At 38.7% G+C, this 16,096-nt stretch overlaps 2 protein-coding genes across 8 annotated transcripts; both read right to left on the bottom strand.

The window, feature by feature from the left end:
• Positions 1-3,732: 3,732 nt before the first annotated feature.
• On the bottom strand, positions 3,733-7,015 carry LOC114822188 (uncharacterized). 7 transcript variants are annotated; one of them, XM_070815677.1, is made up of 8 exons: positions 6,655-7,015; positions 5,791-6,306; positions 4,640-4,807; positions 4,463-4,549; positions 4,299-4,338; positions 4,161-4,214; positions 4,015-4,071; positions 3,733-3,932 (listed from the first exon to the last, which is right to left on the bottom strand). In XM_070815677.1, the coding sequence occupies exons 4-8, from the start codon at positions 4,540-4,542 to the stop codon at positions 3,855-3,857; spliced, it is 309 nt and encodes a 102-aa protein (XP_070671778.1). In that variant the 5' UTR covers positions 4,543-4,549; positions 4,640-4,807; positions 5,791-6,306; positions 6,655-7,015; the 3' UTR covers positions 3,733-3,854. The 7 variants fall into 7 exon arrangements, with proteins under 7 accessions (XP_070671778.1, XP_028952246.1, XP_070671779.1 ...); XM_029096413.2 differs by having other exon boundaries at positions 6,239-6,306; XM_070815678.1 differs by having other exon boundaries at positions 5,791-6,325; positions 6,655-6,787.
• A 1,881-nt stretch (positions 7,016-8,896) lies between these two features.
• LOC103401998 (DEAD-box ATP-dependent RNA helicase 40-like) lies at positions 8,897-15,518 on the bottom strand. The gene is made up of 8 exons (XM_008340738.4): positions 15,286-15,518; positions 13,637-14,855; positions 13,324-13,515; positions 12,871-12,939; positions 12,077-12,346; positions 11,623-11,973; positions 10,527-10,804; positions 8,897-10,361 (listed from the first exon to the last, which is right to left on the bottom strand). Exons 2-8 carry the CDS (start codon positions 14,840-14,842, stop codon positions 9,281-9,283), a joined length of 3,447 nt encoding a protein of 1,148 aa, XP_008338960.1. The 5' UTR covers positions 14,843-14,855; positions 15,286-15,518; the 3' UTR covers positions 8,897-9,280.
• Between the last annotated feature and the right edge of the window lie 578 nt (positions 15,519-16,096).

Below are 16,096 nucleotides of genomic sequence, written 5' to 3'. Positions count from 1 at the left end.
ATTTTTATGTAAAACCGCTATGACTATGTAAAATAACTAAAAAAAAGACGATGTTGAATATTATATAATAAATTTTTTATCTTTTCTTTTATTATGTCATTTATAAGATTTATATAAACTATTTATAAACGAATAGTGTACTTTAGGGGTGGGCAAACGGGTCCTGGACCCGCGGGTAGGGGCGGGTATTAGCGGTTCGGGGCGGGTACGGGGCGGGTCCTAATTTTAAAAAAGAGAAACGGGGCGGGGCGGGGCGGGTCTTTGAAATTTTAGGTTCGGGCCGGTTCCAAAAGTATAGAAAAACGGGTACCCGGACCGGCCCGTTTGCAAAAATACCCTGTGTTGGGTACTGTTACTGTCCCAGGCCCACTTCTTTTTGTCCCTCCCCGTGATGGTTCTCACTCTTGAGAACACACACCCAATCTCTCGAACCTTCTCCCTTCTCCCTCATTCCTCTTCTCTGTTTCTTCTCCCCCCATCTCTGCAACTCTCATTCCGGAGCTCGATCGCGCTGATGTCATCCCAGGCCGGCCAAGTCGGAATCTACGGCTACACGGCCTACTCCGCCAGCAAGTTCGGGCTCCGTGGCTTGGCCGAGGCTCTGCAGCAAGAGGTGATTTCTCACGACATTCACGTTTCTCTCGTATTCCCGTTGGACATAGACACCCTTGGCTTCGCAGATGACTTTGCCGCTCTTTCTTCCCGAGACGCAGATGACTTTGCCGCTCTTTCTTCCCAGGACCAAGACTCGCAGTCTCTCTCTTCTTCCTCGGACACCTTCATACTCGGCTTCGTCATCGCCAACATCGTTGGAATTCAATACTCTCATTTCTCTCTCACCCCTTTCTCTCACTCTTTCACAGTCTCACTCTCTACACGTCCCTCATTTCTCTCGGATCTGTCATGGATCCGAGTGTTCTGTGCAAATAAAGCTCTTTGTCATGGATCCGAGTGGTATTTGCACACTCGTAATATACTCAGACCGACATGCATCAGTCACAGATTCGAGTGGTGTTCGCCGGAGACGTGACGATGCTGAACGGCGCGACGGTGAAGGTTGTCGCTGGGCATCTAGGTTTCGCATCGGAGGAAGATAGACAACGACGTCGTTCCCTTCCGTTGGACCCGTGGACCCGGCCCGAACCGCCCGTTTCAAACAGGCCGGGTTATGTCCGGTTCCAACTTCAGAAATTTCAATACCCGCCCCGCCCCGTCCCGTTCCATTTTAAAGCGGGTCCGGTCCGGTCCCTTCAAATTTGGGCCCGGCCCGGCCCGTGCCCACCCCTAGTGTACTTTGACCTCTTTTTTTTATTAAGATATTTATAATTTTTTATTCTATTCTTTTCTCTAATAGTGTTTCTTCTTTATCTTGTCCCTATTGCTCATCGAAACTCTTCTTTTCTTCCTCCACTCCCTTTCCACCCTCCTCCGCTTCAAATCCACCTTTTGCAACTCAGTGGCTCCATCCTCCTCCGCCTTCAAATCTGCCTTCTGCAACTTACCAGCTTCATCCTCCGTCTTCAAATCCACCTTCTGCCACTCACCAGCTCTATCATCCTCTACCTTCTCTATTGAATCCAACTTCTGCACCTCATCATGCTTTCCATCGTCCCCTCCCCTCTTCTTTCAAATCCAATTTATAAAGCTCGTCAAGGACCGCATGATCAAGATCAGATGGTGCGGGATCAAAATCGGGAGAAGAAGGCAGAAACCCTTGGTCGGAATGAGCGTGGTTGGTGCTGGGGGTTTCGGGATCTGGGGGAATAAGAGAGATAGCTTCAGAGATTGCCATTCTCCCTCTTGTGAAATCGGTTTGCGTAGAAGCTAGGCAAGGAAAAAAAGCCGGTTTTTTAAAGTTGGGTTTTGCAACTTTGTGTTTTTGGCTTTTTTAAACCAAAACTGTGAGAAAAAAAAACTGAAGTTGAATGTTTACCAAACACAAAAAAACTCCCCACTTTTTTTTATAACCATTTTTTTCAAAAGCACCTCAGTACCAAACTAGGGCTAAGTCCAACGGCTCTTTTATTTAATTAGACGGTAGATATTCAAATGGACTATTGGTTATCCTACAGCCCATATTCAAATTTATTTAATTTTTAATTTTATATTTATAAATTCATTGAATTCACCGTTTGAGATTTAATATGATCAAAGCTAACAGCAAAAATCTTCATTTAATTAGACATATTTTTCAGAATAATGAATATGTTTATCAACTAAACACTTAACAATGAACATACGACATCATGTTGTTAGACTATGTGTGAATGACAATGAGATAACAACTAGGTTTCTTAAATCACACGTAAACTCATTGTGCGAGTTGTGTGGTTGAAGGAATCTGAGATCCTTGATATAATAGGAGTTGTGGAGTTTAGTTATTGTGCAGTCAATTAACAGGAGTACTTGTAGGGTATTCATAGAGGTATTAGAGTCACGATGGGACTTGAACTTGTTATGAGGATAGAGTTTATCTTCACTATTGATAATAGGCCAGTAAGTGTGGAACTCTGATAGGATAATTTGGTGTATATATACATATTGAAGAAGTCTATGATTCCACACAATAAGACTCTCGAGAACTAAACCCTATTTACTAGTATAGATCATCATTGTGTGCTGGAAGTAGAAGACTGATTCACTTGTTCCTTCAATGGCAGCAACATCAGGTAAGTCGTTTTGCAGATTGCATGTAGGGTCGTGTATTGAGGTTGTTCGTGGATGTAATCCTATTACGACGTTGATTATGTTGATGACTTGAGCGTGACTATTAATTCTAACACATGTGTATTAAAAATTTGAGAGGGAATGTCTGAATTTGGTCGAGCAATAAAATTGTCCTTCGAAATCCTTCGAAACAAAGAGAGGCTATCATGGTGATACTGATACCAGTGTGGTGCCATTAAAAACCCTCTAAAGCTTGAACTTAAGTCGAGTATTGAGAGCAATTATGTATATGATTTTAAGATGCGGTGACCGGTGAGTCATGAAGCCCTTTTATAGTAGACTAGCCTCTCCGCACGCACTAACGTGCGTGCGAGAGACATTTTTGCATCACGGGCGCTACGCGTCCCTAAAGGTGTATTGTGTTTTTTTTTTCTATTGTAATTGTCATGATATATTTTAGATGTATTGGGCAAAGAGGAACTTTATCTTTATCATGCACGTCTTAAAAAGTTGTTATATTTTTTGTTTTCACATTGCCTAAAGTAATGATTTAAATGTTATTCATGCAATTGTTAAACAACATCATCTGGAAGCAAGTTCCTACCTAAAGTTCATAAACAATAGTAAGTAGATGTGAATAAAAAAAAGTAGATGGAAACATTAAGTACTTGTAGCAAAATACAAAACAACTTAAATGTCAAAATTTAAAACCTACATCACAATATGTACATTTTTCACAATACCCATAAAGTCTATATGTCATTGTTTTTTTTGAAAAGAAAATTGACATCAATGCTGCAATTTCCACCCATTCGTTCCTGATTGACACTTCAAATTTTCATTGCCAATCTACAAACAATAGTGAGAAAATTAACTATTTTGGCAGCAAGCAAACTTCTTGTTTTTGTTAGGCTCTTTTTTCTCTAACGTTTCAGTTACTCAGTACTGAATTGCTTAACTATTTTTCTTTCTATTTTTTTCCTTCTTTTTAGTATTTCTTCTCCATAGGCAGTGCATCTCACAAACATGCAGGGAACCAAAAATAAATAAAAAGGAACGAAAACCTAACAAAGAGGAAATTATTTATAATACATCCATGAAAATTAAAGAAAACCTTATAATATGTTTCGAAGACACATTTGTAGTTAGCAACATTAAAAATAAAATAAAATAGATCCATCCATGAGTTAAATTTTCTTGCAACATGAGCGCCATGGTTGCCACCCATTTGTTTTCACGTGATGCTTCAAGTTTTCATTGTGAATCTATAAACAATATGAGGAAATTAGAAGTCAAACTATAAAAAAACAAAGCATCATTATATAAGTAGAGAGTAACAACATGTACCTTTAAATTAGACAATTTACCCATAGCAACACTTTTACTCCAATTGCTTGAAGAAAACTGTAAATTAAGTATTTAAGTATTTGTTCAAGTTTGAGTTAAAAGTTTGTGATCACGTTTATGAAATAAGTAATAATGTGATGTTGTACCTTAATCCTATGCTTCAACTTTTTCAGTTTGAGCAAGGTATGATGCTTGTAGAACTGTTACAAAATTAAGTTTGAAATATTTCAAACTAATATAATATAATGTACTGCATACTTAACTATTAAAAAATGTTATTATACCTTATCTAGAAAAATTGTATGGTTACGATTAATCTTCTTCCTACACCCACATAATTGGCCAGTTAGAATATTCATGTGTTATAATTATGAATAATTAATTGGCAAACATATTACAAAGGAAGAATATTGTCAAAGATAGATAGGCATGGTAAGTAGGATTATACCTTATTCGTTGAACTTTTTTGTAGGTTCGTATGATGTGAGGAGTATTTGCATTTTTCATTTCTGCTAAAGCAATTTTCATGTGCCACCTATATGAAAAAGGTATATATAAGGTTCAACGTTTCCTCTCAAAATTTTATTTTATAAAAAAATTAAGAAGAAAGCTAACGAATACATACTGCTCATCTTCTTCTTTTTAAACTCTTTAAGAATGAGTTTGCTAAGTTCAACAGTTTTCACACCAATGGAGATGCCCCAACCAGGCGAAAAAATAGAAACACGTATGCTAGGTAGCTCATTTTTAGGTGGTGCCATCTTCACTTTTTGTTGCATTTCTTGTAGAGTTCCTATAAATAAACAAAATAAATAACTTTTGACACAACCAAAATAAATATGAAAAATGCACGACTTTTGGGCATATGTATAACATATGTCCCATTTTAGGACATCTTAAAATGCAATGCATATGTTAAAGAGCCTTTCTTAATCACACGTACAATTAGTATTCAGAGATTGTCTATACTTAGTGTCTTCATATATGAACGTACAAATGTTTTTAAACCTTCTTACAATGCAACACGATAGTCTCATACTTTCTTCGCACGGTAAAATATAAAAAAAAGTCACTAACAAACGTGTTAGAAAATGTCAAAGGCATAGAGACAATAACAGATGTCATCTCAGGTACTAAATTGTCAAGCTTTTCTTACTGCTTGTGCTCATTGGAAATAAGAAGGATCCAATTATTCAATCGTCCAAATAATCTATTAACAAAAGGCACTTCAAAGCTTGTCCGGCATACATGCAATAATAGAACAATGACAGACCATATTCTGCAACCAAAGGAATGGAGTCCAAAATTTTATACTTTGGGTCAGAAATGAGTGTCATAAAGAAATCCAGTAAAAGACCACGAAAATCAAAGGGCAGCATTCTTTTTTCTTCACTAAAGCACAAAACTACCATACACTTTAATACATCAGATAAACCGAAATCCGCCAAAACTTTGCTATTTACATATAGAGTGAGATTAAGAAGGAAAAAAATTCTATCCTTAAATAATTTATTTTCCAAAAGAATTACCACTGTGTTTTGGTTTGCTTCTAAATTCCAAGTATGTAGCACACAATTAGAGCAGTAAATAATCTCCAATTTTCTTAGCACCAAAATGTAATTGACTTACACGTTCAACCTATCGAAACTAATTTCCGAAATCAAAACTAAGTACAATATCGCTTTCTGGCATTTCTACTACGAAATTACCAAAACATAAACAAATTTGAGCTTCATATAATCACTGTAAACGCGTACAAATACAAAATTTGATTACCTGAGGGAGTGCTGTCAGTTTGCAATCAGTGCCGAAAGCCTCAATATTTGATAATTCAATGAGCATTGAGATTTTAGATGATGAACGACAGTACCACACCAAGTATGGACATGTAGAAACACCAAAAAAGAAAATCATTGCTAATGCAATACAAACAATGTTGACATAGTTTTAAGTATTTAACACAACAAAAAGATATCAACTTCCAAAAATTTCTTAGCCATCCAGTAGACACAATGTAATTAAATTTACTTCATGCAACTACTCCAAAACCACAGATGGAAGGCGCATTTCTCTCAATGTGGGTGGGGCCCAATAAGTCCAAAACAATCAAATTTATTTGCTACCCAGTAACCCAATTTTCACAGCAACCAAACAGTAATTATAAAATATCAAAAAATTGCTTTTTGGAAAATGAGAATAATAAAAAATAATTCACGTTTTTTACCTTTTACTTTTGCTTGCCTTTTCTTCACCGATCTCCTTCTTTGCTTCTTAGTCTTCGATTTTCCGACTCTACAAAACCCAAAATTGACTACAATAAACTCAAAACCCATTAAAAACTTGAACAAACCCAAAAAACCAAGGAAAGCACAGAAAATATGAGAGTGAGTATTAGTGAAAATGCTTACCAGATCGTCCTTGAAAGTTAGAATTTCAAGGTTTTTAGTCTAAAAGAATGAGTGTGTATTCTTCCTCAGTGCAATGTTTGAGAGAGAGAGAGAGAGAGAGAGAGAGAGAGAGAGAGAGAGAGAGAGTAATGGAAGGTACCTAAGGCCACCAAACGAAAAAATAGAAAAAAACAATGTGCAAACGATGGGACAACAACAAAACGGAAATTGAATAAAGAGGGGAAATACTCACCGATTTGTGTGAATCCTAGCGTTTATTTTCCGGATTGCCAGTTGCAGATGAAGAAATCATACAGAAAAGGCATGGAGGAGGGGGTTTTGTACGGAAGACAAAAGTGAGTTTGAGAAAATCATCCAATTTTCCCTTTTGTATGTTCTGTGGGAATCGAGAACGTGCGATAAATGGCGGTTCCATGTCCAGTCTGTCAACCGCTGCAACTGCTGCTCTGAACGTGCAATAGATGGTTTCCCTCTTTCCATCTGGAGTGTTTCTTCAAATAGGATGTGATGTAGCAGTTGTGGAATAATTGATCTAAAGGGTGAAAATGAATTTAAAGTGTGAGTGTCTTATCTAATGGTTGTGAATTATTATCGTTGAGAATTCTGTATTATTACGTTTTTAATCCTATTTTTTAGACAGTTAGCTTTTGGTATTTTGCATATGAAGTGAGGGCATTCTTGGCATTTTGGAATGTTTCACCAAATTGGGGTCTCCCTTTATATATATAGATAAGAGTATTCTAATTCAACCAGAATCTGGGATGTGCAAAATAATTTCCAAATTAATGATTAAAATAAAACCAAATGTCAATATAACACAAAGTTTAACGAGAAAGACATTTTATTGTTGGATACAATTTTTTTTAAATACAATAAAGACAACAAAATTAAACAAGTTTATTATTTCATTCCTCCCCTTTATTTATTTATTTTTATTTTTTATTTTTTTGTGGGTTACCTTATCTTGACGTATTTGTTGGGGAAAAAACTTACCTTTATTAGTTGAGGTCTAAAATATCGATATTATCCCGATATTTCCTTCGAAATTTTCGTATTTTTGAACTACTGATATTTCCGATATCATCAATATTTTAGACCTTGATAGGAACTCTATGTGGTACTAAGTTACTCATGTATCTTGCCATGCAATGTATAAAGTGTAAAATATTGTACTAATTCATTATATATATAAATGATTATGGTGTGTTTAAACTTATTTCATTAATTATTACATATTTTCTACACTCACAATGTTTGCCAGCTCGCTATATAATCAATTTAAATCAGTTAAATTCATCATGCAATGCATTTCATTCTAATTTTTTGTGATAAACTAATAGATAATTGATTAAATAAATATCCTGCAAAGTTTCAATAAAAATTTCAAAGTTTTTCTTAAAATTTCCGTGGTTTTTATTCAATTTTTATCGATATCAATAATATCCCGATATTTCCATCGAAATTTCTGTTTTTAGATTACCGATATTTCCGATATCATCGATATTTTAGACCTTGGTTGGAATTACCATTTATATAATTAGGGTCCCTCAACTCATCAAAGTGTGTAACTATGGTCATTTTCGTCAACTACGTCAAAAATTTTGTCAAAACGAGTTATGTTGGAATGATCATTGCTACAATTGGATTAAAGTTAACCATTGCTACAATTGGATTAAAGTTAAGGGACAATTTCTCCAATTGAATTAAAGTTGAGGGACCAATGGTAATGAATTTTTAGTTGAGGGACCATTGCTCCAATTAAGGGATCATAGCTACAATTTACTCAAAACTATATGCTTGCTTGCATGTGGATGTCCTTTCCATGAAAATATTCGTTATGTATGCGATAAGATAAAATGTTCATTGCTCCAACCTTCTTTAGGGCAATTAGGGCCCTTTGTTCACCTGAAGAAACACCTATGTGCTAAACACGGTGACAAGTTTAGTCTAATCAGGCAGAAATCTATGAAGGAGAAACTCTTTTATTCTCTCGTGTCGCCTTTTCACCACGTGATAATTATTTTAGACAAGTAGCGCATGTTTCAGGCACATGGCAGATGTTTATTGAAGTGGGACATGACAAAAGCTAAAATTTAATTGCATGAGAAAATCTCTCCATAAAAAAACCTTGAGATGTTCCGGCAACCTAAAAAGAGGCGAACCAGACAACCTATCGCTAAATCGTTTTGCGACTTTACAGCATAAAACAGAGGAAATGAGAGGTAAGAGTCACACCCAAGTGCCTAACTAGAAATCATATACATACAACAATAAAACCTTGCTTCATTAAGTGGATCGGCTCTATGAATCCTAAAGCACCAGTCAGCTAAGTTTTGTGCCAAGGCTTCCATTAGTAGTACCTAAAGCACATTGCATCTACCTACAAATTCCTGAACACTCTGCTCTGTGCGTGTGTGTGTGTGTGTGTGTGTGTACACGTGTGTGTGTGAGAGAGAGAGAGAGAGAGATGGAGATTAAACATCAAAGAGTTCATTTGAAAAAAAATAGGATAATTCATGACAAAATCTAGTAAAATTAGACACCTAGAATTCTATGTGGGAAAGGTGTAATACATGTCTTTCCCAATTTCTCACACAAGACACCAATAATCCGACGAGTGAACGTCCTCTCCAATACTCAAATTCAACTGTTGTTGATCACAATATTAGGCCGTGCACAAAAAGAGTTTTCTAGAGCCACCCTAACACATCCGTCGTCCATAACTATCGCCAATTACCCGACATGACCTTCCACCACCAGCAGAAGCAGTAGAGCAGTTCAGCAAGTATTCTCAGGAAAACCGACATAAAGGCACCACACAAGGACTGCAAAGAAAGACCGTGTCGACCGCTCTCAGGTTAAATCAATGAGTGATGGGAAGGGTCTCCTCCTCCGCCCTGTGTATCCACTAGCCCCGTTTGCTCAACCACTGGCAGATTCGGCTTGGTGTCTGGATATACATTGACTTGTGTCTCTGGGGACGTAGGAACCATCTCTGGTACAGGTGGAACCACAGATTCGGGAACAGGATCCTTCATATCAAATTTTGACACGCGTGGCGGCCTCTCATATCTTTCATAACTGGGGCTCCGACTACGGTTGCGACTATGACTTCGGCTATGGCTGTAGCTGCGGCTACGGCCACGGGACCAGCTCCGGCTACGACTCCGACTCCTACTCCGGCTAATGCTGCGGCTTCGACTCCGGCTTCTGCTTCTGTTAATATCCCATGTTCGAACTCTGTCAGGGCTACGGCTATAGTTCCTGCCTCTGCTCCTGTCAGGAAAATCAACTCTATTATCAAATCGTCCCCGTCCACGTCCCCCACGGCCATCCATACTGTTGTACCGATCTTGTGGGCCACTGCCATTTCTACCCCGACCAACATTACCACCACCAGGACCACCAAATCCTCGCCCCCTGTTTCCAGGCCCAGAAAAGAAATCGCCTCTCCCACCACGGCCGCTACCAGCACTGTCCCTAGGGCCCCCACGACCGCCAAAGTTGCCATCTCGCATGCTGCCACGACCGCCAAAGTTGCCATCTCGCATGCCGCCACGACCACCAAAACCACCACGACCTCCAAAGCCCCCATCCCTCATACTGCCACGACCACCAAAACCCCCATCCCTAATTCCATCACGGCCGCCGGAATCCCAACGGCCAGCAGCACCATTAACAGGCCCACCAGAATCAAAACGGTTCATTGGATTCCTATCCTTGCCAAAACCAGGCCCACCACGTAGAGCAATCTCTCGCACCTCTGGAGGCACTTGCTGGTTAGCTCCCTCCAGAACTTTAATCAAATCAGCTGCATATTTCCAGTCTTGCTCAGAGAAAAAGGTGTATGACACCCCCGTTGCGCCAGCCCTCCCAGTTCTTCCAATTCGGTGAACATAGTCTTCAACACCAGTAGGGAAATCATAGTTTACCACCACCCTATAACATGTGAAACTCAACTGTAAGTACAATGTCTTTGAACCAAAGCCGAGGTCTAAATTCTAAGCTCAATCATGATCTTTGTCCCAATGATCGTCATTATTTTCATTCATAAACTGAACATGTTAAATTGGAAATAAAGAAAGTGCATTGAAATGAGTTAACCTTATATCTTTGATGTCAAGCCCACGAGCAGCAACGTCAGTGGCAACTAATACTGGGGATTTTCCACTCCGGAACTGATTTAAAACCCAGTCTCGCTCACCTTGAGACTTGTCCCCGTGAATTGCAGCAGCCCCAAAAGTGCGTCCAATACTACGTGCAATCTGATCACACAACCTCTTGGTGGAACAAAAGACAATGATCTTAGAACCTTGTTCTTGGGATCTCAGGATCTGCTCCAAACGCCGTTGCTTCTCCATTTGTGGGACAACTTCAACGTACTGCAGATTTATAAACAAATCATTTTGCATAGTGAAGCAATAAAAACTAAAAAGGTTCCTACTTCTTTTTGAACATATAAAAAGGTTCCCACTTCACAAACAAGTTAATAGTACAGATATATTCCACCCTATGTGTGCTTTTGAAAAACCCTCTGCACCAGATGCACATAAAAAAAGGAGATCGACCATCACACTGACCAGTTGTATATAATTAGTCTGTGTGGAAGCTTATAGTTGTGAGCCAGAACTGAAGTGTACGACAAAGCTTATGGTTCTGTGTTATAATTAGATTTAAGTTTAATAGAAAATCTTTTGCATAAGTAAGATTTCTTATGTGAGTACTGTACTGATCAAAACTGAAAAAATAAAGCACCTGGTATGACAATTGTAGTTTCTATGATCATAGCACATTAATATACTAAATTACCTAACTGTTCATCATTGCTTCCATAAATCATAGACATTCTCATCAACTTCATCCCTACTTTCACTAGATAATCCCACCCACACTAAACTAGTCCTAGCCTACCATCCATGATGCATGTACTAGAAAACCAATAACAAAGCTATGACCATTTTGCAGGCTAAGTGGCATATGTCCCATATATTAACCATATAAGACAAAGTTCCTCAGATGCAAGGTCTGTGAGACTGGCTTTAAATTTATACTTTTTATCATTATCCTAGACTCTGCAATACACAAAGTGATAGACCTTTCTAAAAGTTTCCAATTGGAACTTTAACTAGTTGCATTACATTATCCCAGAGTCCGTGCACTAGTCAAAACACTTAAAAAAAAGAAAGAAAGAAAGAATTACCTGTGTGATAGACTTGTTTGCAGCAAGCTCATTAACGCTGCCAATATTCACTTGTACAGGATTAACAAGAAGATCACTTGCTATCTTTCTTACTTCTTTGGGCCATGTTGCTGTGTACATAAGAGTTTGTCTGTGCGGGGGTATTTGATCCACGATTTTACGGATTTGAGGTTCAAAACCCATGTCAAGCATTCGATCTGCTTCATCAAGTACAAGTAGAGAAACTTGCCGAAAATCAATTTTCTTCATTTCCAGTATGTCATTAAGACGACCAGGAGTTGCCACCACTATGTCTGCTCCACGATCTAACTCTTTTAGCTGAGGGCCCTTCAGAGCTCCACCATACAGGCACTGGAATCATGAAGTTCAATCACAGTGAATAAAACATACAAACCAAAATGAACTGAAAAAAATGAAACTATCGTATCAATAAAGTCAAGCAATGAGCATCCACCGTGCAAGATACCCTAGAAGCTCGCCCAAATTTCAAAACCTCATCTTGTATCTGTGTTGCAAGCTCCCGTGTTGGGGCCAAAACCAGGACTGTTGGGCCATTCTGAGAATTATTATGGCGTTGTCTAAGAAGAATGAATGCAGGCATCAAATAGCCCAAAGTTTTTCCGGAACCAGTTTTTGCAATTGCAACTATATCCCTACTTTGAAGAGCAATTGGCCATGTTTGTGCCTGAATTGGCGTGGGAGATGCGAAGCCAGCAGCATGAATCTGAACCAATAACATAGGTCTAAGTGATCAGAAAAAAGTTTTAGAATGTCTCGCACAAAGATAGACTACAACCAAACAAATATCAATAAAATTTTGTATTGATAGAAGAGTAAGATGACAAAAAAGCCCATGGGTATATGGTTGCTTACACAAGCAACTTGAGGCAACAAAAGAGGGCATAAAGACATAACAGGTGGAGCCATTAAGCAAGAAATCCCAGTCACATAAGGTGTGATTTGGATGAAGGGCCAACCACCCTTTTAGAAGATGCACAAGAAAGGCTCCAACAGTTCATTTTGCAGCCTCCAAAAATCAGAATAGTTGTTGCATGTGTAAGTGTGCCAATAGCAGTGCAGCGTACGACATATGCTCCTCCTCCGGAGCAGATATCGCACCTGCGACAAGTGAGAACTCATGAGTTCAAAGGTAGAAAACAAATACTGATACAAAAATGGAATGGCATGGATCTCATAATGGATATTTTATATTCAGAGAAAGAACAAATCTAGGGGAATGTAACTTACCTCTCTCAATATCTCTGGAGGAAAACCAGTGTCTTCAAATGTCATGAATGGTGCAGGTACATTGTCACCCTATGCAATTAAATGCAAAAATTGAGGTCATAAAGAATTAGGGAGTTTTAACGAAAAACCCACGATACTGTTCACTTTAACGAAAAACCATATTTTTACGCTAAAAAGTCAAACCTGCTACTATTCATTTTACTTTTTATTTTGTCCTTATCGTTAAAACTCAAAGTTTTCAAGCCCTTTTCATTAGTTTTCCTAAAGAATTAACATTAGTTTAACATACTATTGTGTCTATAATAACTATAAACAATACAGCACCATCTCTTATCAAAACCAATATCATATCGTACCCATCTCCTCAAAACCATTTTCTGTGCTGTATAAACTAAAATTTACGAGCATTCCCACATTCCCACAAATAGATCACAAGCAAACAGAAATACAGACCGATGCAGTAACTTCATGTTGTTGACGATAAACTTCAACAGGTGAGAGACTAGTAAGACTTGTAGGTCTGACATAAGGGGGCTTCACCAAAGAGTTATTTGGGAATGGTGGAGCACCTGTTGCATGACTGTACACGTTATGCATGGAATGACCAGGTGTAGCAGTTTGAAATGGAGGGCCACCACTCATCTCCTGAAAAAAAAAATGACATGATGTAATGAGAAATCAGTTAACTTTTGATGAATGGATTTAAAGGTAAATAACTTACATGGAAACCTAACAGAACACGACAGTGATATAAATTAAGAGATACCTGCTGGCTTTTAGCAATCGGAATAGATGCAAGCTTGGGCTGCTGAGGACCTGTCGTCCCTTCATTGTTACTATTGAAGTAATAGTCATTTCCACCTCGACCATGGAAATTATTTTCATGACCCATTCTTAATCCAACAGGAGGCACATTTGACTGCTGACCGTGTATCATTGCTGGGTCCATTTGACTTTGGAACCTAGAACCATGTTGATGGTGAGCCAAATCAGCCCCTGGTTGCTGCAAGTGACCAAAAGAGGAAGGATGTTGCATGTTTCCCAAGGGGCCGCCAAATTGTTGGGTTGGGCCTTGATGAACAGACCTCTGTGGCATTTGTACTGGATTGGTCCCAGTAGGAAGATTCTGCACAGATGAGGCTCCCGCTTGTTGAAACCGGGATGGAGAAACACCAATTTGATTTCTTTGTTGAAAATCATCTTCCTCCCTCTGGGGGAATGCAGCTTTATATTCTTGTTGATTTGCCAGTGGTTGCGCTTGTGCACTATGCAGAGTTTGCGGTTGTGAACTCTGTTGCCCTTGGGGAGGAATGCTTTGCTGATAAGGCCTATAATGCATCTGCTGATGTGCAAACGGATGCATTTGTGACCCATGACTCTGTGGTGTGTGTTGTCCCAGTTGTTGAAGCCTTTGCTGCCCTTGTGACGCATGACCCTGTGGTGTGTGTTGTCCCAGTTGCTGAGGCATTTGCTGCCCTTGATGCACTTGCGGCTGGGGCATTTGCTGACCCAGATGCTGCATCATTTGCCCATGCTGTTGCATGGCCTGTCCCAATAGTGAACTCTGTTGATGTCCAGGTTGAGCCATTTGTGAGCCCTGCTGTTGAGCATATGATGTCGGATTCATCTGTTGTGCCATTAGATGTCCATGCTGTTGAGAAAACTGGCTCACTTGCGACCCGTGCTGTTGTGGAGCTTGCGTTATCTGCTGTCCATCCTGAGGCATCACTCCCTTCGGTTGCACTGAATGAGCAACAGGAATTGCAGCCAGCTTTGGTGTGGAAGTAGCAGGAGGCAGGCCTGATGGCAAGGGCGGAGGCAAAGAAGCCGGTTTTTCATACTGGGTAACGTTAGTTTCAGGATTCCAGTAGTATAACAAACCCGTGCTACCATCAATCAAACCCTTCCACGGATTAGGAAGTGTAGGATCATCTGGCGCATACCGTGGACCAGCCGGCTCCTCTGTTGCCATGCCTAACACTTATCTACAATCAGATATAACCATTCCATCAGTGCATTGACATTATAAACTCTAAATCAAATACATTCGATCGTCTCGCATATCCCATGGACTAATAAATTGTAAAAGATAATTGTTAACAACCTCAGATCATCCCACAGTTCACTCTCTCCAGCAAATCAAAAAATAATTATTTAGTCTTCTGAAACTAAATTATTCTAGTTTAGTCTTCAAAATTCTGTTCTTACTTTACCAACAGTTTCTCACTTCTCAGAACCTAAATTTCTAGCATCGTAACAAAATTTGAAATTAACAAAACATCATCCTAAACGTTCAACGACCAAGCATATTAAAACTAAGCAAAATTTTAAATACCCAAAATTAAAAAAACGAGGTCAAATCAAGCAGATAATTCCTAATTCGTAAACCCTAAAAAAAAAAAAAAAATCACGTACCTCCTCGAATATATTGAACAACAGCTTCGAAAAACTTCAATTTCGTTTGCGTAATATTCAATCAGAGAGCAACGCGAGAAAAACAAAAGAGAAATTCCGGGAAAATGTTTGGGGTTTGCTTCTCGTCCTCTGTGGGTCGGACTTCGGAGGACTTGAAGAACTTCCCAAAAACCGAAAGAGAAAATTTCCGGGAAAAAGCGCTAATTATATGAGTTGGGAGGTGAGGGGGGCGTGAAATTTTATTGTAGGGTTACGGGGATAAATATCAGCTGTACCTACAGTCCAGAATCAGCGGTGAACCCTGAATCAGACGGCTGTGATTAATTAGCTAAGCTCGTTGTTTTTGGTCGGGGATTTTACCAGATTGGGTTTTTGGTTTGTTTAGTCTTGTTACTATTAATTTTTATTTAGTTTAAATATACATAAGGGCATAACTGGAACATCACGAAAACTAGTTAACATACTTCATCCTCTGAAGTAATAGTGTTTTAAACCAATAAGAAAAAGCAAAGTATAAATAAATAAGGAGATGTTATATCCACTTATACTTTTTTAATTTTCGAATGTCGAATCGGATAAATTAAACAAGAACAATTGACAGAAATTAGCAAAGAGTGAGAAATAAAAAATAATGTGTGGGTAACACCTTCTAAATAAATATAGACCAATGTTACTTTGGTTATCATTGATCATAAAAACGTAGTCGTTAATGTTTAAATTTAATAATAACGCGTTGTTAACAAATGTGTGCACTTCCCATGTCTCCACATTTGATGTGCGTTATCCTCTTAAGTTCGAATGCCTTGTGACA

This window comes from Malus domestica, chromosome 16 (assembly GCF_042453785.1).
Source record: "Malus domestica chromosome 16, GDT2T_hap1".
In the NCBI taxonomy this organism is placed as follows: domain Eukaryota; kingdom Viridiplantae; phylum Streptophyta; class Magnoliopsida; order Rosales; family Rosaceae; genus Malus; species Malus domestica.
This window is presented reverse-complemented; position numbering and strand designations above follow the sequence as displayed.

Excerpts from the sequence above, each read along its gene's own strand:
- LOC103401998 (XM_008340738.4), bottom strand. The coding sequence starts at position 14,842 with ATGGCAACAGAGGAGCCGGCTGGTCCACGGTATGCGCCAGATGATCCT. Across the intron at positions 13,516-13,636 it reads CGATTGCTAAAAGCCAGCAG|GAGATGAGTGGTGGCCCTCC; the intron begins GTATCTCTTAAT and ends TTTTTTTTTCAG. Across the intron at positions 12,347-12,870 it reads CTCCAGAGATATTGAGAGAG|ATTCATGCTGCTGGCTTCGC; the intron begins GTAAGTTACATT and ends TTATTGGTTCAG.
- LOC114822188 (XM_070815677.1), bottom strand. The coding sequence starts at position 4,542 with ATGAAAATTGCTTTAGCAGAAATGAAAAATGCAAATACTCCTCACATC. Across the intron at positions 4,339-4,462 it reads AAAAAAGTTCAACGAATAAG|GAAGAAGATTAATCGTAACC; the intron begins GTATAATCCTAC and ends ATGTGGGTGTAG. Across the intron at positions 4,072-4,160 it reads AGTTGAAGCATAGGATTAAG|TTTTCTTCAAGCAATTGGAG; the intron begins GTACAACATCAC and ends CTTAATTTACAG.